This window comes from Petaurus breviceps, unplaced genomic scaffold (genome assembly GCF_028583685.1).
Source record: "Petaurus breviceps papuanus isolate PSGF00001 unplaced genomic scaffold, PetGlider_PUasm1.0 126, whole genome shotgun sequence".
NCBI classification, from domain to species: Eukaryota; Metazoa; Chordata; class Mammalia; order Diprotodontia; family Petauridae; genus Petaurus; species Petaurus breviceps.
The window spans coordinates 18828019-18848685 of NW_027185655.1; the positions used below are offsets into that span (position 1 = coordinate 18828019).

The following is a 20667-nucleotide window of genomic DNA, read 5'->3' on the forward strand; positions in this document are numbered from 1 at the left end:
GTTGACAAAAGTGATTTTAGGAGCAGCTAGGTGGCGCAGTGAATAGAGCACCGGCCCTGGAGTCAAGAGGACCTTAGTTCAAATCCGGCCTCAGACACTTCACACACACACACACACACACACACACACACACACATACACACAAACTAGCCGTGTGACCGTGGGCAAGTCACTTAACCCCAATTGCCCTCCAAAAAGCAAAAAAAAAAAGTGATTTTAAAAGATATTTATAAATGTTGAAGGAGCTATGGAAAAACAAATCTTTTAATGCCTTCTTGAGGGCATTCTGAATTGGTTCAGTCATTTTGGAAAACAATTTGGAACTATGACCAAAAGGTTAATAAGTCTTTCATACTCTTTGACCCAATAACAACACCACTAGTCTTAAGCTACAGTGCCACTATTCAAATAGAGATTCTTAGTTTTCTAAACCCAGTGCTTTTGCTATCCCTCCACTCTATGGCTTATGCATCATCATGCAATGTTTGAAGGAAGGAAGGTCTCTAACCTGTGGATAGACCTCCTATGGCAATCTCATAGGAAAACATGTTCAAGAGAAATAGGCAGGCATGGATAACATAACCTATGTCTTTGCAGGGATTTTCCAAATTAAAAGTGGCATGACTATTCCCTTTGAATACATTTTGCAAAGTGCTCTATAAGACCTGTGAGAAATAGACATTCTTTCTACCATTTTACAGATTAGGAAACAAGAGTCAGTAAGGGAAGGTTAGTGATTTACCCAAAGTCTGAAAACTAGCAAATATATACTTTCTGCTTCTATGAAAACCTAAATTATCTGCCTTATTTTTCTTAAAGGTCTCCCACACACACTCTTTTTAGGGAGGGAGATCAAATTATAATGATTTTGAAAACTCTTTGAAAACCATTAAAAACTACAAAATGCCAATCATTGTTAATATGGCTGATATTTTAATCACTGCTTTGTGTAAACATTACTATGTGTAAACATACTTTGTGTAAACATTACTATGCTCTCCCATTTCCATAGGGCCTATTTTTTTTATTGTCTTCTTTTTTCTAGTTACTTATTTAAAAGGACCTAGAAAACATATATAATGTGTGTCAGGGTGTTTCCCTGAGCTGCTGACAGCCAATAAAAAGACTTTTTTTTGTTTTGAACCTGACTTGGGATTACTCCTGAACAAGTAAATGAAAAAATTCCACTTGAGCAAAATGAACCTTTGGAAACATCTGTTGTTGACATGTGTTCATCTGTCCTTAAATGGGCCTATATAGTTGAGTGATTATGTTTCTTAAAATCCTTAAATGAAGTTCTATTTAACTAAGACAGGTTTGAAAGCTTTAACAATTTAGGAACCAATTTAAAATGTTGTTGGCATCTCATCTCCTTTTTTTTATTCGAAGCTGGGAAATTTTCTATTAGGGACATTTTGAAGTATAGTAGGAATTTTGCTGAGCTCTTGAGTTCTAATGAATTGATTCCTGGTAAATCAGTTAGTTAACAAACATTTAATGAAGTTCCTACTATGGTCCAGGGATAGAAAAGCAAAATATGGTCCCTATCTTCAAGAAGATTACAGTCTAACGAGAGAGACAGCATGAACACAACTACATACAGATACAGAATAAATGGGAGGTGATCACCAGAGGTAGAGTAAAGGAAAGAACAGAAAGCTTTGAGTGATTTTTATTTAATCAGAGTGAAATTTATTGTGATACAGGATTCTCCACTCACATCTTTCTACCACTGCCTAGTGCCTGCCTCATAACATCTTGGCATCACTGATTTAGCATGGGGAGGAATCTTAGAAATATTTCTTACCTCTGTTTTAGGCACTCCCATTCTTACCTTTAAATAGTTTGTTTTCAAATAATACATGCATTATACAGGTTGGGGAAGTTAGGTGGTGCTGTGGATAGAGAGCTGGGCCTGGAGTCAGGAAGACTCATCTTCCTGACTTCAAATCTAGCCTCAGACACTTACTAGTTGTGTGATCCTGGACAAGTCACTTAAACCTGTTTACCTCAGTTTCCTCATCTGTAAAATGAACTGGAGAAGGAAATAGCAAACCACTTCAATATCTTTACCAAGAAATCTCCAAATGGGGCCAGGTAGAGTTTGAAATTACTTTTTAAAATTATATTGTGATAGTTTGTGTTTACATATGATCTGTTGTGGTTTCCTTTTGAAATCAGTCATTGGCTACGTTTAGTACCACAGATTGAAATGCAAAATCTGAAGTTCTTGAATTTATTAGATTGAGTGTTTTTCATTGGGCAGAATAATTATGCTTTTACTTCTCTGTGTTTTTTGAGTTAAAAAAAAAAACTACCTAAACAACTAGAAACATATTTGTGAACAACAAAGTCTCGAATATCTTATGGATTCTGGGTGTAAAGATCACTGATTTTCATGTCAAAAGACCTGGGTTCAAATCTGTGTTGTTTTACTTGCTATTGATATGACTATTGGAAGTCACTTGGCTTTTACAGCTATTATTCAGTCAATTTTCAGTCATGTCCAACTCTTTGTGATCCCATTTGGGGTTTTCTTGGCAAAGATACTGGGATGGTTTGCCATTTTCTTCTCCAGCTCATTTTACAGAGGGAGGAAACTAAGGTAAACAGGTTGAATGACTTGCCCAGGGTCACCTATCTAGTAAATTGTAATGTTAATGGGAGTTGAAAATCTTTGCCACCCATTTATAGGCCTCCTGTGCAACCAGTTCTTTAAGAGAAGCTTATTCAGGGGAGCCTTGTTTTGTAGAAAGAACCACACCTTTTGCTAATTTCTAATTAGGCACAGGGTCATGAGGGTTGTGATGCCCTCTGGCTCTGAGAAGTCTATATATACTCTGAGGTTAGAATTTTGCTTTGGGGCTCACTCATGTTCACGTGATTTGGCCCAACAAAACTCTATGTAGCTGGGAAGGATCTCCCTCCTCTCTGGTAACCATGTATTTATTGCTATGATCAGACAGTTGGATATATTGATCTGTACTAATTTCTTAGACATTGGAAGCCCTGTCTGTTGACCTGTGTTATTTTCCCAGCTTGTAATTTCTTCTTATAATTTCTTTCTTTTTTTTTCTTTTTAAGCAATCGGGGTTAAGTAACTTGCTCAAGGTTACACGGCCAATTATTTCTGGGTGTGGTGCTGTCTGAGCCCGGGATTCGATCTCCAGGTCGTCCCAACACTGGAGCCGGTGCTCTTACTCGCTGAGCCACCTTGCCGCCCCTAAGTAATTGGGGTTAAGTAACTTGCTCAAGGTTACACGGCCAGGTGTTTCTGGGTGGGTGCTAAGTGTCTGAGCCCAGGATTCGATCTCCAGGTCAGTCTGACACTGGAGCCAGTGCTCTTACTCGCTGTGCTACCTGGCCGCCCCGCTTCTTATAATTTCTATTTGTATTTTCTCTGAAGTTCAAGGTACTGACTTTTCCCCTGAACTAAGTAAATTTAATACATATTTGTTTAATTAAAGTAAGATTGTTAATACTTTTAAAGTTGCTTTCCTTCAGAAAAGGACATCAAAGAACCTGTGCTGGCAGCCATCCTGGGTATGCCAGTGTGATTGTTGTTACCTAAGTGTCTGAGGCTGGATTTGAAGTCAGGATGATGAATCTACCTGACTCCAGGCCCAGGATTCTGTCTACTATGACACCACCTAGATGCCCTTACAGTTGTTCATTTCCTTTTTTTGTAAAATGAGGGGCTTGAAGTAAAGCAGGGGTTAACAGCTTTTTAGTGTGAGTCATGACACATTTGGCAGTATGTTAAAAGTCTATGACCCAATCCTTAGAATAATGTTTTTGGATGTACAAAATAAAATACTTAACATTGAAAAGGGAAATGATATCAAAATACAATTATCAATCCGTCTCTCTGTATATGTGTGTGTGTGTGTATAAATGTGTTCATGGGTCTCAGATTAAGAACCTTTAAGCAACATGATCTCTAAGGCACTTTCCAGTCCTAAATTTTATGGTTTTCTGGATATTTTTGCAGATATTTAAATGATACTTTTCAGTTCAGTCTATCAGTAAGGAATCCAGTCTTATCTTCACAATAAAATTAACTCCTATTTATTTGATAATGAATATCTATTTTTGTTGATCCAGGAAATTTTATTGACCATCAATTTATATTCTAGAGAGTTGTCCACAGGACAGAGAGAGATTAAATGATTTCCCCAAGGACCCAGACTATGACAGAGGTAAATATGTACCCACAATTTCCTAACTCTAAGAAATTCTTTCTATCCAGTATGCTATACTGCCTTGCTAGTTACCATGACTTAAGGGCCTCCTCTAAAACACAAGATTAAATCCACATTTTAATAATCAACATAAACATCAATTGGAATAACTTCATCTCCTGGATAAGTGGAAGCCATGATCCTGTGACATAGCCACATGCCTTTTGTTCTCTTAAATATTTTTCATAATTTAAAATTGTGTGTTTTTTTATACATTTATAATATGTCACTCATTCCGCCCCTCCAATTGAACTCCAACACCCGCCAAAAAAAATTCATGCAAAAAACCCCTTCATCATAAGGTCTCAAAAGCAACACACCAATGGAATCCAAACACTTGTAGGTTCTGCTTGGTGAAAAGACTTTAAATGCTCTATGCAATAACTGTATCTACTTTCTGAGGACCAGTCACTGTCTTTTAATGATTCCCAACTTTTTCCTGGAACAAAGAATATTTTTCTCTCCCTCTCCCACAATATATGCTATTCCTCACTTGAAATACAGAGATAAGTTTTTAGTCATGACCAATGTAGGAATAGGTTTCATGCCTGAACATGTATCTCTGTATTTTAAATTCCTCACCTCTCTGGAAGGAGGTGAGTCACAGCCACATGACTTTCAAAAAGAATGTTCATTTTATGAATTAGTGCTATTGAATGTGGTAAAACTCTTACTGAATTTGAATTTAAGAAAATGAAGTTTTGGGGAGACTAGGTGGCATAGTGAATAGAGCACCAGCCCTGGAGTCAGGAGGACCTGAGTTCAAATCCGGCCTCAGACACTTGCAAAAACAAGCCATGTGGCCTTGGGCAAGTCGCTTAACACCAATTGCCATCCAAAAAGCAAAAAAAAAAAAATGAAGTTCCCCTCCTTTCCCTTATTTTCTTCAATATCATACAAAAAGACTCAGTAGTAGCATGGTGTAAATGAAAAACAGAAACCCAAACTTCAACAGTTTTAAAGATTCATAGAATACTACATAGAGGTGAGAAGTCAGGGAGCAAATGCTCTCTTTTCTCAGATAAGTGATCATTCAGGGATTGTTTAAAAACATCAAAATAAGGCCTCACAAGAAAACACTGTAAATTTGAAATTGAAGATCATGAGATTAAATAGGTGACAGTGTTTTAGCCTGGAGAAAGTATAGACAAGTTAAAAATGTATTAATGTACCCAAAGGAAATTTTTAAAAAGAAATTAAGGAGAAATCAATAAATATGTACACAGTATTAATGCTGTTTTGAAACCTTTAGAGAACACTCACATACAAAGTAAGTGAGGATAGTTCCTTATAAAAAATTGACTTAATGGAGGTGGCCAATTCAATTTTTAAAAAGTACAAAATAACCAGTATTTGTCTCAAAGGGAGTGCAGTAAACAATGTAGGCTAAAGATGACAGAATATGCCACATAATATACTGCTTGATGGTCACTTGGAAATGTAGTCCAAACAGTAGGGATTGAGGTTCAGAGATTTTGACAATATATCATTTTTATTTTGTGACTAGAGTAGGGTAAGCACCCTCAAAAATACCAAATCCTTTGACAAGGAAAAGGAATGGCATATGATTATGGCAGCATACTACTGTGCTTTAAGAAATGATGTGCTCAATGACCTTAGAAAAAACATGGAAAAGGTTGCATGAAATAATGAAGAGAAAATGAGCAGAACCAAGAGAATGTCATATACAGTAATAGCAGTAGTGTTTTAAGAATTATTTTGAGTAAGTTGTTTGGACTATTATAAATACTTAAATTTACTATAAAAGACATAGAAAGAATCTATACACACACATATACCTGTTTATGTTTAACAGTAACCATCTGGGGGGGGAGTAAGAAAAAAGGGAAAAAAGTTTCTAGAACTTTGTTGTGTATTTAAAAGAAATAGAAGTTTTACTCAGTAGATTTGCTGTTTCATGTATAATCATACTTTTATCATATTATGTTCTAGAAATGCTTATTTCTTTCCATAAAATAAATGTAATAAAACAAAGACAAAAAAAGGAATCAATTAAATAGACAAATTTTGCATAGAGAATAGAAATTGTACGACACAGACTTGAACATGGATCTGACCCAGAAGGACAAATTTTATGATTTTATCCTTTGAGAAAAAGTACCCTGGCTCCACTAAGGGCTTACTTAATAAAGATGGAAAGTAACAATTGCTTGAATTGAACAGAAAATCTAACAAATGGGAACTCCACTGGAGATGGAAGAGATTATATTGGTGTTTCATTGCCTGTGGTGAAAAGACTAAATAGTTGTTCCTTTGTTTAAGAGACTTATACTTACTCTTTCATCAAAAAAGAAGGTGTAAGCTGGAAACACTATGACTAATGAAAACCATTCTTTGAAAATCTGTTCTCCAGTATGCAAAAGTTATGTCTTTAAGATACCCAATAATATAAGAATTTTGTGCGTGAATTCTGTTGCCTTTTACTTTTACTCATTCCTTCATTATATCTTCTTGCTTCTTTAAGAATGAGGCATACTGGGGTGGCTAGATGGTGCAGTGAATAGAGCACTGACCCTGGAGTCAGGGGGACCTGAGTTCAAATATGATCTCAGACAATTAACCTAAAACTAGCTGTGTGACCTTGGGCAAGTCACTTAACTCCAATTGCCCTACCTTCTCCCTCCCCCCAAAAAAAGAGAAAAAAAAAAGAATGAGATATTTAGATTGGTCATATAAAAGCTCTTTTCTTTTTGTTAAGAGGAATTGGTTACTTTTTTTCCAGTCTTGATTGCTTATTTATTTGACTCTATAAGAGGGGACTTATTTGATGAGATTTGTTGCCTTTTGACATTAAAATTGGTTGTTTGTTATTTTCTGACTATTAATGTGTCTTTGATCAAGTCTAGCTCCCTTTAGATTAGTTGTCCATTGACAGGATGCCCATACACATTTTGTTTTCATTGAGTAATGAAGAAAGGGTTGGCAGATAAAACACAAAGCAATGATTTCATGTGGCCAAACATGTCTCTCCAGGTTGTCTGGATCCATAAGGGAGATAAAATAAAATTTCAAAACTGGAGAAAGTGAAAATTCACTGTATAAGCCACAGGATTTTTTTTAAACCATGCAAGAAAGGAGTAGAAAAACTATTTGTAGAGCGTTGGTGAAAGTAAAGAAAGGAAAGGGGCGAGGGAGGGAGGAAGAAACAAAGAAAAGAAAAAAAGAACAGTAAATTATAGGAACTGTTTTCTAGTCTTTCTTCTTGTACTTAATACCACTGTATTCCTGGGCAAGACTATGGGATTCATTTATCTCATCTGTAAAATGGAAAGGTTAGACTAGATTAGGGATTATTAACCTAGGATTGGTGAACTTAAAAAAAAGTCGTCTGTTTCCATATAATCAGTTTCCTTTGCAAGCATACCCATGTTATTTTATGTTTTTAAATATGATTCTGAGTAGGGGTTCATAGACTTCCCTATGCTGACAAGGGGGTCCCTAGGAAAAGAAAAAACTAAGAGCTCCTGAACTAGGTAATCTCTAGGACCCTGTTCAGTTTTAAATGTAATGTTCTAATTTCACCTCCAACAAATGGAAAAGGGTTTTTAAAAAATCTTAGATGCACTAATGGATCAGTGGAGTTTTTTTGGACAGTGAAAGCTATGATCAGACCTATGATTTAAGAATGCACTTGGGCAACTTTGTAGAGGATGGATTGCAGAAGAGTGAAACTAGAGGTAGGGAAAATAAAGGACTTTACCTAGATTGGATGTTTTGTGAGTACCAAGAAGGGAATGGATATAAGAGATATTGTTGAGGTAGAATTTGCAAGAATGCTTAACAGTTTGGGTATTGGCAGAGAAGGAGAGGGAGGTGTTGAGGATGACCTAGAAGGATGGTGGTACCCTCCACAGATATAGGGAAGTTTTGAAGGGGATGGGGATTTTCCAAGGGAAGAGATAATGTGTTCTGCTTTGGATATGTTGAATCTGAGATGCCCCTGGCTATCCAATATGAAATGCACATTCAGGCAGTTAGCAATATGAGATTCAAATTCAAGAGTGAGGAGGGCTGAGTGTGTAAAACTCAGAGTTATCATAGGTTAATGATCTTAATTGATCACCTAATTTCTTAGTGGTTTGTTTTAGTCCTTCAGAGGCTAAATTGTGTGGTAGTTCAAGGAAAACCAGCTTAGTTCAGTAGTAAAGTCTAGATCCTAATAGCCACAAACTGTCAGGGGTAGCACTCTTTTATTTTTATATAAGGTACTGGTTAGGCTAAATTTAGGTGGAAGAACCTAGATCTTTTTTTTTTTCAAATACACAAACCAAGGATAAACAAAACACCATTTTTTACATTCACAAATCGAGGGCAAGTTAATTTAGGATGCAAACAGGGGATGATAACATTTGCTTGTTATCAGAAGTAGCCCTCATTGGTTCATCAGTAATTCTAATTGTTTCTATCTACTCACTTCTTCTCTCTTTCATGCTAGGGGCCTATCTATTCATACTTCATTACCGGTTACTGCCAATGCTCAAATAAACCAAGAATTGAAGAGCATAATCCCAGGCATCAGTCAGTCTTCTAAATCCTTGATAACTGGAGAATTGTATTTGCATATCTGCTTAGGAGCCTCACAAGTAAAAGTGGGGCTAAAATTCTAGAAATTCATATTTCTTTGATTCATTTACATCGCATTTTTTCAGTAGTTCTGTGATCTCATGGATGTCAACATTCACTTTAATAGTGATCATCGTAGCCCATCTACACCATCTTATCCTATGCAAATCTTGCTCATATCTTCTCATTAATCCTTAAACATTTATCCTTTCTAAAATAATTTTAATGTTCTTATATAATTTTTTTACAGAAACATTTATAAATAAACAAAACATTTATAAATGGTGCAAGGTCTAGAAAATAAATTGTATATTCTCAATTTCTCTCAATTACACATTTTTAAAAATAGTTCAAATGATGAAGTACTTCAGACCATGTAAATATGTAGCCAAACAACAAGCATTTTATGTACTTCTTTTTTTTTTGCTTTTTTTTGGGGGGGTGGGGAGGGCAATTGGGGTTAAATGACTTGCCCAAGGTCATACAGCTAGTTTTTGTGTTAAGTATTTGAGACCGGATCCAAACCCAGGTCCTCCTGACTCCAGGGCTGGTTCTCTATTCACTGCACCACCTAGCCACCCCTATTTTATACACTTCTATCTGTTCAAAAGTGTCTTCTTTAACGCAACTCAGTGTGTGTTCTGCAGTCACCACCCTTGCTCTATTTTGTTCGTTATGAAGAAAATTCACTTTCTCTCCATCTGTTCCTCCCCTCAAGTTCTTCAGAAACTTACAGCTGTATTTAAATTTACAAAAAAAAAAAATCCAGGTCTCTTGGCACCAAGAATTATAGAACCTAAAAAAAAGTTCTTAACTCTATATGTTGACTGAGATTTTTCACTTAAATGACAGAATTGTCAGCAGGTTATATTTTCTTGATGGCTTTTTTGGAATGACTTCTTGGAATTCCTTTCCTATTTTACTGGAGATACCTTATGACAAGCACTGTTCCATCTGAAAACAACTTGGGGATATTCCATTTGGTTTTTCATTAATTATCCAAATTAGTGCCTGAAAAGTACATAATTTATCAATGACACTGTAGGACCTAAGGCTGTGGGCAGGCATTTTTAAAATGTGAGTTCTCTGGATGATTTTTTTTTAAAGCAATCAGGGTTAAGTAACTTGCTCAAGGTTACATAGCCAGTTATTTCTGGGTGTGGTGCTGAGTATCTGAGCCCCCAGGTCATCCCAACACTGGAGCCAGTGCTCTTACTTGCTGAGCCACCTGGCCGCCCCAGGATGATTGTTTTTGAACTTGAAAGAAACTATAGTTCAAATAATCAAAATCGAAACATTTCTCTATGTGCTAAATATGTAAGACTTCTCCAGCACCTCCCCTCCCCCCTCCCCCACCCCAGAATCAAAAGTATATTATTTTTGTTTCAGCAAAAGTTTATCCTTTTTTTTTTTCAGTGATATCTTATGGGTTTTATCCACTTACTTTTTTTCTGGAGAACTTTAAAGCTACTTTCTTTTTTTTTTTTGTCTTTATTAATTTGTTTGTTTAGTTTTAGTTTATGAGATTGAGTTCCACAATCCCTTCAGTTTCCAATTTTCTCTTCTTCCCTCTTCTCCCCCACCCCCATGGTGGCATGCAATCAAGTGTAGGATCTGCAAATACTTTCACATTAGACATTAGTCAGGTTATAAAGAAGGATTGTAATCTATGGGATGAACAATGGGAAAGAGGCAACAAAACCAAACAAGAAAAAGAAAGAGTGCAGGTAGTTTGCTTCAGTCTGCATTCAAACTCTGTTCTTTCCAGTTCTTTCTAGTTCTTTCTCTGAAGGTAGACATCTCCTTCCATCATGAGTTTTTTGGAGTTTTCTTATAACCTTGCTTTGCTGAGAAGAGTCCAGTCTATCAAAGTTGGTCATCATATATACATTGTGTCTGTAATTGTGTACAAATTTCTCCTGGTTCTGCTCTTCTCACTCAGCATCAGTTTGTATAAGTCTCTCCAGGTAAATATGAAGTCCTTCTTCTCGTTTCTTATAGCACAGTCGTATTCCATTACACTCATATACCACAACTTGTTTAGCCATTCCCCAATTGATGGGCACCCCCTTAATTTCCAATTCTCTCCCACCACAAAAAGAGCTGCAATAAATATTTTTGTGCATACGGGTCTTCCTCCCACTTCTATGATCTCTTTTGGGATACAAACTGAGAAGTGATATCACTTACTTTTTAATGTATTAAGTTTTTAGCATTGACATTTAAATGCTTAAAGATGTCTTAGGAGTAAATATTTTAAGCCTGTAGTAGTGAATTTAAATTTATTCAGATAGGTGGTTTAGTACCTATCTGTAGCAGCAAGCACCCTAGTATACCCAGGGTTGTTGCCAACACAGATTTTTACATCTGCTTTTCTTAAGGAAAGCAACTTAAAATGGGTTAACAATCTTGTTTAATCAAACATATGTCATTTACCTAGTTCAGGGGAAAATGGTCAGCACCCCAAACTTCAGAGAATACAGAAGTTGCAAGCAAACAAAAAATACAGACAGAGAAACACATCAGCAGACAGGCTTCCAACTGTCTTGACCATTACATCCATACCTAGTCAGTTACCAGAGAGGGAAGCACCAACATTTGGGTTTTCAAAGCTGGGGGGCTCAACAGCTGCCCAGGGTCTCATCTGGTCAAATCACATAACTCTTCTCAAAGTAAGCCCAAAACAAAATCTCATATCAGGGTATATATAGCCTTCTCTGGCTCAAAGGATGTCACAACTCTCTTGATCCACTGCCCAATCACACAGCACCAATGTGTGGGCATTCCTGAAAACCAAACCTCCCACCACAGGTTTCATATGACCACATTCAGTCTATTAGGGGGCAGAGTATAGTTTCAAATCAAGGAAGGTTCTCAGAGTCACTTAAGCCTATCAAAGGGCCTAGGGGCAGGGAAGACCTTAAATTCCCATTCCCATAACACTATCTTAAGACAACTCAAAAATTGGGGGCTTATTAATGTTTGTTAACTTAATAATAATAAAAAAAGACAATTTAAGAAAAGATTTAATTCAACAAATGTTTATTAATCATTATGCCATTTGACAGGAATGCAGAATAAAATGTAGATTATACCCTCCAAGGAGACAGTAACATATCCACAAATTTTGTTTAAAAATGGAAATCCCCAAACAATTATCTATAATGAAAACAAAGTCCATATGAAGAATCATTCAATTGTATGGTGATCCAAAAGCACACAGTCTCTCTTTTGTGGTATGCACTCTATTTAAGATGATCTAGCTCTAGCTAGATCTTATGCACTCCATTTAAGATGATCATTGCTCTAGCCTTTCTTGTCTCCCCAGGTTTCCCTTTCTGATATGCTCAAAATTATTATTTCAGTATACGACATTCTATGATCACTGCTGATCTTCCCTAGAGCTACTGATGCTTCCCACTAGGAATACATGAGAGACTGGTAATCTAGCACTATCTAGTCATTGGGTTTTCAGTTAATGACCCTTATCATAGTGAATAACCCTCTCAATCTGAATTCTTAGCAATTAACCAAGGCTTATGGCTGTTTATTTTTCCCATTTTAACGTTCTTTGTACTTACCAAGTTTGAGTTGTTTCTGAGATCTTTGTTACAGTGAAGCTTTAAAAAAAACATTTCACCCCTTCCATATGTATGTGTATACATATAATACAAATATGCATGTGCATACATATAGATACATACATATATACACATAAATGTATGTCTATATATGTATGTGTATACATTTCTCTGTGTATATATGTATGTGTGTATGTGAATATATTTATGTGTGCATGCTACTCTGGCTGGGATATGAATTAAATGAAAATACTGATGGCATTATTGGAAGTATGCAGCGATTTTTAGGTATAAATACCTTTAGATTCCTGTTTTTCAAATGTTTGAACAAGGAGAATTTCTGCAAAGAAGTAGTGATCAGGAAAAAAAAAAACTAAGTAGTTTTATTTCTATGAAGTGACCATAAAAATTTTAGTGGTTAAGGTAACCATTAAAAATCCAGTTATTGCAAATGGAAAAAAAAAATCCATAGACAAATACTTACCTTATCTGTACATCTCCTGGACTTCCTCTTTATCCAAAGCCAAGTGGCTAATAATTTCTAGGCTTGCCTCAGTGAAAATTTCATTTTACAAAAAACGGAACAACCATCAAGGTGAAATTATATTCTGGACCTGATTCTGACTAGGAAAAGAGCTGGTAGTTGGGGTAGAAATATTGTGAATTCTAGAAGTTGACCACTCCAAATTGGAACTTGATTACAAAAGAATGAGAGGAAAGGGTTAGTCTGTTATTAACCATATTTTTATAAGCAATAGACTTGAAAGGATTCAAATATCACAAAGGCAGACCCTCTGAACTAAAATTATATAGGAAAAACCAGCTGAGGATGAATGGGAACCACTCAACATTGAAAATCTCAAGAAATGAACAAAGGCAATTCTAATGAGAAAGAAAAGGGGGATTTGTCTAAGAAGGTCAATGTGAATTCACTCCCCCTCCTCACCCCAAGGGAAAAACAATAAAACTTGCCAAGCAATTTATATTTTTAAAGACATGGGAAGGGAAGCAAGGCTTGTAATAAAGGTAACTCCAAAAACACGTTGCCATCTTGTATGAATGTCAATTACATTAACATTTTTTTGGAAATGGAAATGCTAACATTCAGAATGAGTTGATGATAGCAAGGAAAGTTAAGGGAAATAGTTGAGTTTTTTATTGTTGTTTTTGTTGTCCTGGTTTTGTGTTTCCTTGTTATTGAAGTTATATTGGAGAAAAGAGGAAAGCAAATTGGTGCTAAGACCATTTCTTGGGATAGAGAGGATAATATTGAGGATGCAGAGTAATCAAATTCTAACTTTGTTTCTGAATCTCTGACAAGGAGAATGATCAACAGACTGGGAAGGACAAAAGACAAATTAACAATAGTGAGGTAGGTGATTTCTAAGATCAGAACATGCTCATGACCAGAATTCTCTTTCTCCCCGCTCCCTCCATTTTTCTTGTCCCTCTTTCCCCTCATTTTAAAATTTTTATCTTCCTCCATTAAAAAATGAAGTCCTTGAAGGCAAGGACTGTTTTCCCCCTCTTTTTCCATTTCTTTGTATCCCCAGCGCTTAGTACAGAGCCTGACATGCTTACTGTTGACTTTAAGACCAGTCTCAAGACTGATTTTTTCAGTGAAACTTGTCCAGACTTCCTTAGACCATATTTATCTCTCTGAACACCTATAAAGCTTGACCTCTGTGATAATCATTTCATACTTACACAGCAGTATGAAACAGCATAGCTATCTTATGACTCACTATCTCAACTATACAACTGGACCATAACTTTCCTGAATATACAGACCACATATTATGCCTATTTGGATTCACAACATTGAGCACATCACCTAACTTCATATGCCCATTTTATGATACTCAGAAAAAGCTCTTCCAGGGTAAGACTTTAAAATTTGATATAATGTATTCTCAAATATCCCAGTATTGCAAAAGTGCATGTGAAATATGTCCCTTATGCTGTGCAATCTTTATGTCTTTATCTTATCACCATGTATTGTCTTTGAGTTGGTTGGGGGAAAAGAGGTATCATCATTAAGTAAACCTATGCCTTTTTCTTCTTTATTCTGAAGTTAAAATTAAGAATTGGTTTGTATCATGTGTTATAGAGTGACATTCTACATAAAATTCCTATAGTAAACAGTAACAAGAGTTAATGATGATGTTGGTAGTGATTATATGTATCCCAGGATAAAGAAATGTTTTATTGAAGGGATGGTATAATTAGAGCATCAAGCATAAATATTTTCAGCAAAAATAATTTGAATTGGGACCAAAAATTGACTCAAATTCAATGATCATTTTGGGCCCATTCATCATTTGTTTAAAAAAATGCTCAAAATTGGCAATCAGCCTTGTTCTTGTGATGCAATATGCGGACTTCCATAGAAAATGTCATGACTAAATTTAATTAATGCATTGCCATTGCCTGAGGAATGTGGTCTGTCTTTTTCACACAGCTTTTCCCTCACCCCATTTAATTTTGAATTAGAAGTCATTTCCTGCCCTGGGCATGAAGTCTATTTCAAATTAAAATAAAAATTAATCTAATGTAGATATATAAGTAGTAATGAGCCATGGACAGTGCTATTTAGCTATGTGCTTTCTCTAAGTGCTAATTTACAACAAAGGAGCCCACAATTCTTTATGTTAGTCCTACAATTAGTCCCTCTCATATGGATCTATGGCCAAATGGATCTCTACCCAGAAAAAAAAGATGCCAGATGGAAAAAGTAAATTGGGAGTTCAATGGAGTAGAGCTGTCTCCTAGACTTTAGCCTCAAGTTAAGAGATAGCCAATCATGACTTGGGATGGTGGGAGACTGTGACTATATTGAGTAGGGATCTGCCAGAAGACATTGACATGGTACAGAAGGATAAATCTAGAGATGCCATATATGTAGCATTTATTCCTTTTCTGGGTGCAGGTAAAGAGTATTAATAAAGTCTTGCTTTGAATTGAGGCAATTCTAAAGGAATGGTTATATGAGACAAAGCTATAAAAGAAATCACGGAAATAAAATCTATCAGATTTTGGTGGATAGGAGCAGGTCCTTTATGTTTCAGGTCACATAAAATGCAATTTTATAAAAGTTGAATACTTTTGATATCCTTGATAAATTAGATATTTTCTAAATGTGATTTAATTTCATTTGAACTCAAAATGAACGTAATAATCAACCAACCAGCACACTAATAAAAGAGTCCTCACCCTCTTTCTTAATCAGAACTTCCCAGTAAATAGTCAATCCCAAGTAAATACTGGGCCATGAGCAATAATTACTTAAAGGTTATTTATTTTGTAGTTGCATATATTGGCACTTTCTAAGACTGTACAATGCAGAATAGGTGACAATAAGTATTGATAGAGAAAATTAACTTGAGCATTCCTGCAACAATGAAATCATAAGTTTAGTTAAAAAAATTTTTTTAAAGGTTCAGTTTTCCACACAAACACACATACACACAAACATGTGCTTTTTTCATACCGTGTTTCCCTGATAATAAGACACTGTCTTATTAATTTTTTTGGACAGAAAAACACCAGAGGGCTTATTTTCAGGGGAAGGCTTATTTTAATGAACATTGACAGCAATTTTAATAAACAGGTAAATGTGAACAAAAAAATGTACCTTTATTCAATAATGATCATGTCATCTTCTTCAACAACATCGTCATAAGTGTCCATACCCTGAATTCCGTCCTGGATGTCTTGTGCCTCCATTTCCTTCAGAAGAAGTGGACCCAATCTGTCATGTCCAGCAATATAGCTCTCTTTAAATGAATATGTCTTGTCCAGGTAACCTGCTCGTAGTGCCTTGGTGACACAGCTGTCAGTAATTTTATCCCATGACTTCTTCACCCAATTCACGACTGCTTGCAGACAGGGCTTCACAAAGTTTCCACACGGATTTCTTTCCATTCTATTTTCAATGTAGTCATTGACTTCCATGCGCAAATGGTCCTTGAATGGCTTGCTTATTGCAATATCAAGGGTCTGGAGATAGGCAGTCATTCCTGCAGGAATCATTACTTGATCTATTCTTCTCTCTGCAAGGAAATTCTTCATTTCTTTAGCGCGGTGAGTGCTGGCTGAATCCCAGACTATCAGACCTCTTTAGTTACCTCGCATAACAAGTGGCAGCATTAAATCAACCCACTTTCTTATAATGGCTTGTGTACACCAGGCTTTTTTGGTTTCAAGAACGTAAATGCCAGATACACGTTCAATCTTATCTTTCTTGCCCTTACTGATGATTAGAGGTGTGGCTTTCTTTCCATCTAAACGAATTGCCAAAACACAGGTGACCCGTACACTTTCATAGCCAGTGGTGGGAATGTAGATTGACGTTGCACCCCTGTGATGAATTGTTGTTTGAGATCCTTGTCCCATAAACACTGCAGTTTCATCCATAGCAATCATATTGCAGGTTTGGTACTTGGAAATGTCGATCCTATCAATAAAGGACTTGAATGCAAGTGCACGTTTAATAACTTCAGCATCTTCCAGCTTAAACAGTGTTGTTGATCTTCTTAGGGACAGTTCATACCGTTGAAGGAAACCGTCCAACCAGTGTTGTGATGCTTTGAATCCTTCTGAGACCATTTCAAACTCTGGTGCCATTGAAAGGGCAAATGCTTGAATATCAGCCCTGCGCACAACCAAGGCCTTTGCTCCCCTGTCAGCAATCCATTCACCAATGAGGATCTCCAAGTGAGGATATAAGGGCTGCCGACCTGATCCAGACCTGCACTTTTTCCCTTTTCCCTCATCCACCTGTTGATTGAGGTTATTATAATCTGCTCTCCATTTTCTGACCATTCGAAGATCCAAAAGTTTTTCTTTACAGAAAACTGCAAGATTCTTGCCATGTGACTCCTCTACAATTGCTTTCTTATACTCAACAGTATTGCTCTTCCTTTTTGTACTCATGTCTGGGGGTCAAAACAGACAGAATAATAAAATTATGACCATCAGTCCTTCTTTTCACTCCATCATGCCCCCTGAGTTCTTTTTTCCTCCATCATGCCCTTTTTATCCTCCATCATGCCCCCTCACTCCCGCTTACATACCGGGTTTTTATGTTGTCCTGCCTCAGCTCTCCTCCGCGGTACTGCTCTCAATGGCGCCAGCAAGCAAATCACTGGGGAAGAACAGGATGACGCGCTCACTGCTGCAGCTCTGATTGGATGCAGCTCAGAGCGCGGCGTGCGTTTCATGGGGGGGGGAACGGTGCATACAGAGGGTATCGTAATGTAGCGTGTAGCGCAGGGGATCACCTTCACTACAGTAGCAATCTCAATAGGGCTTATTTTCGGGGGAGGGCTTATTTTAGAGGAATCTTACACAGTAAGGGGAGGGCTTATTTTCGGGATAGGTCTTATTATTGGGGAAACATGGTATATATGAAATAGCTATATAGATATGCATATGCATATATACATGTATATAACATGAATGCATATATTATACTTCAGCTGTTACATTATTGCAATTATCTGTTATAGTTTGCAATGTTCAATTAAGAATAACATTACATGAGTTCTCATATTTAGACAACTTATGGCTTTACTAAAACCTGTAACACAGTTAGACAGTTAGTATGTATCCTTCCCAACCTAGATACCCTGCTTTGAAAAGCACAGTTACCAACTGTGTATATTGACAAACACATACAACTTTATTGTGATAGGTTGCAAGTTCCTCATTTCCCTTCTGAAAATATTTTTTTTTAATGTTAATCCAAATGATTTCTCACTTTATGTCTAGGTCTTATATCCATTTTGAACTTACCTTGGTAAAGAGTGTAAGATATTGGTCTATGCCCAGTTTCTGCCATACTGATTTCCAGTTTTTTCAACAGTGTTTACCAAATCATGAATTCTTATCCCCAAATCTTAAGTCTTTATACTTTTATTTATTTGTTACTGTAAATTGTATGTCTATTAAATGATGAAAATATGTAGTAAAATAGGCCTACATATGACTTTTTGGTTTTCTATTGGCAAGTTTCTGAATAGTTATTTGGAGTAGTTAACAACTGTGACAACTTCCTGTAGGCCTCGTCCTGATGTTTTTAGCATACACACACAAACATATACACACATACAAATATGCATACATATAGAAAATTAAATACAAAATATGCACAAAATAATGAAATAATATCTGGAGAGAGATCAGAAGTCTTATATTCTAGGTCAGTTTGTTAACAATAAAGGTCAGTTTGTTAAAAACAATAAAGGTCAGTTTGTTAAAAACAATAAAGGTCAGTTTGTTAACAATAACAATGGAAAAGTAGGAAAGAGTGGGATATTGCTATGGGAGGATTAAGGTTGACATCAATGGTTATGAACGAGTTGAAAGTGTAGTTCCATAATGTAGCATATTGTCATCTTTTATACTAGCAATAGGATGTTAATTTTATCCCTAATCCCTTAATAAGAGATGAAAAGGGACCAGAGACAAATGAATCTCTGGTCCTGCGTGATGGTCTAGCAAAGGTTAGTGGAATCCTAGGACCAGCCTAGTTGAAGCAAAAGTGGTACTCATTCCTTATGCCACAGTCAGGCCAGTTGTATCCCTGTATTTATTCCATTTTTGAGGACTTATTGTGTGCAAAGCACTGTTAAGAGAGTGAGATATGAGAGACAGACAGAGAGAGACAGAGAGAGAGAGAGACAGACAGAGAGAGAGAGAGAGAGAGATCTTTGGATTATACATGAGAAAAATGTGCACAAATAATTTCTGGAATGGGTTAAGGATAAAAAAAGGGGAACAAAATTATTTGAGACTTCTAAGAGAAAAGGTCATGAATGATAGCAGCCTATCCAGGAAGGCTTTAGACAAAAGGTTGTAAGGTCTATATCTTGAAAGACACTGTATTTTCAAAGGTGGAAGTGGGAGAGAAAGCATTTTAATCATAAGGGACAGCATGATCACAGATTTAGTGGCAAAAAATACAGACTTGAAACCATGATTAATTTTTTTGTATAGAATGTAATAGAATATAATCTGAAATATAACCAAAAAGTTAGGTTGGGGACATATTGTAGATAACTTTGAATGACAAGTTAAGAACTTTGGACTTTATGTTATAGACAGTAGGTAGCTAGTGAAAATTTCTGTGCAATAAAATGAAGTTATTATCTTTGCATCTGGGAGATTACTGTAATATTTCTATGAAGGGGGCAGTTTGAGATTGGAGCTCAGTTAGCAGGCTATTGCAACAGCCCAGAGGAGAAGTAATGGAATTTTAGACTAGGTTGAGATGTTAATGAGAATGGGAAAAAAAGTGGATAAATGTAAGAGCTATTGTGGAGAAGGTAGGTGGAAGGAATACTTGGCAACAGATTTAATGTAGAGGAAGGGGGAGACGTAGGAGTCAAAGATGAAATAATTTTGAACATGGATGCCTGGGAGAACAGTGGGAGCGCTGGTAAAATAGAGAAGTCAGAAGGAGGAACAGGTTTTGGTGGAAAGATAATGAGTTTGTTTTTGGAAATACTGAATTTTAATTTCCAACATTTAGAAAGATATGTAAGACATGGAAATCTGGTTCTGGAGCTAAGGAGGGAGGTCAAAAATGGAGAGGCACACCTGGGAGTCAGAGGATCACAGAATTTCTATTTTGGAGGGACCTTTGCCATCATTAAGTCTAACCTCCCAATTTTTCAGAAAAAAGCATTTGCAATGGAAGATACTGTATTAAGAAAGAGAAAGTTTGTTAATAGTGATGAAATAAAGTCAAGGAGAGTAAGAACTGGAAGTTTTTACTGCTAGATGTCTTACTTATATATGTATGTATATGTGTACACATGTACATGTATGCATGTATGTAGTATTCAAAAAGTTTTAGCACAATTTTAAGCTTTACTACATTATTAAGGCAGATAGTCCCTGCAAGACTCAGTCTTGGAGTCAGGAAGACATCTTTTTGAGTTCAAATCCAGCCTCAGACACTTACTAACTATTAACCCTGGGCAAGTCACTTAACCCTGTTTACTTTTTAAAAAAAAAAATGAGATCAAAGACATCCATCAAGAATTGGGAATATGCATACTTATCAGCAAGGAGATACTACTGGACCAGGACAAGGAAGGGAGACAGAGACCTAGAGACATACAAAAAGACTTGTGTCAAGTACCACACTGGGAATCACAACTCTTTGGTAATAGACCTGAGGACTTGCACAATCATTTCTTATTCTGGAACTTCTGGCAGACAGTAGATTTGTGCTTTAATGGAGAAGCCGGACT

General features: G+C 36.4%; 1 protein-coding gene across 1 annotated transcript in view; it reads left to right on the forward strand.

Moving 5' to 3' along the window:
* LOC138165703 (protein phosphatase 3 catalytic subunit alpha-like) overlaps positions 1 to 18575 on the forward strand; it is a 58250-nt gene extending 39675 nt beyond the window's left edge. Inside the window, exon 3 of the mRNA XM_069093960.1 lies at positions 16946 to 18575. Coding sequence (XP_068950061.1) covers positions 16946 to 16998 — 53 coding nt within the window. The 3' untranslated portion in view covers positions 16999 to 18575. The remainder of the gene's footprint in view (positions 1 to 16945) is intronic.
* The last annotated feature ends 2092 nt before the right edge of the window (positions 18576 to 20667 follow it).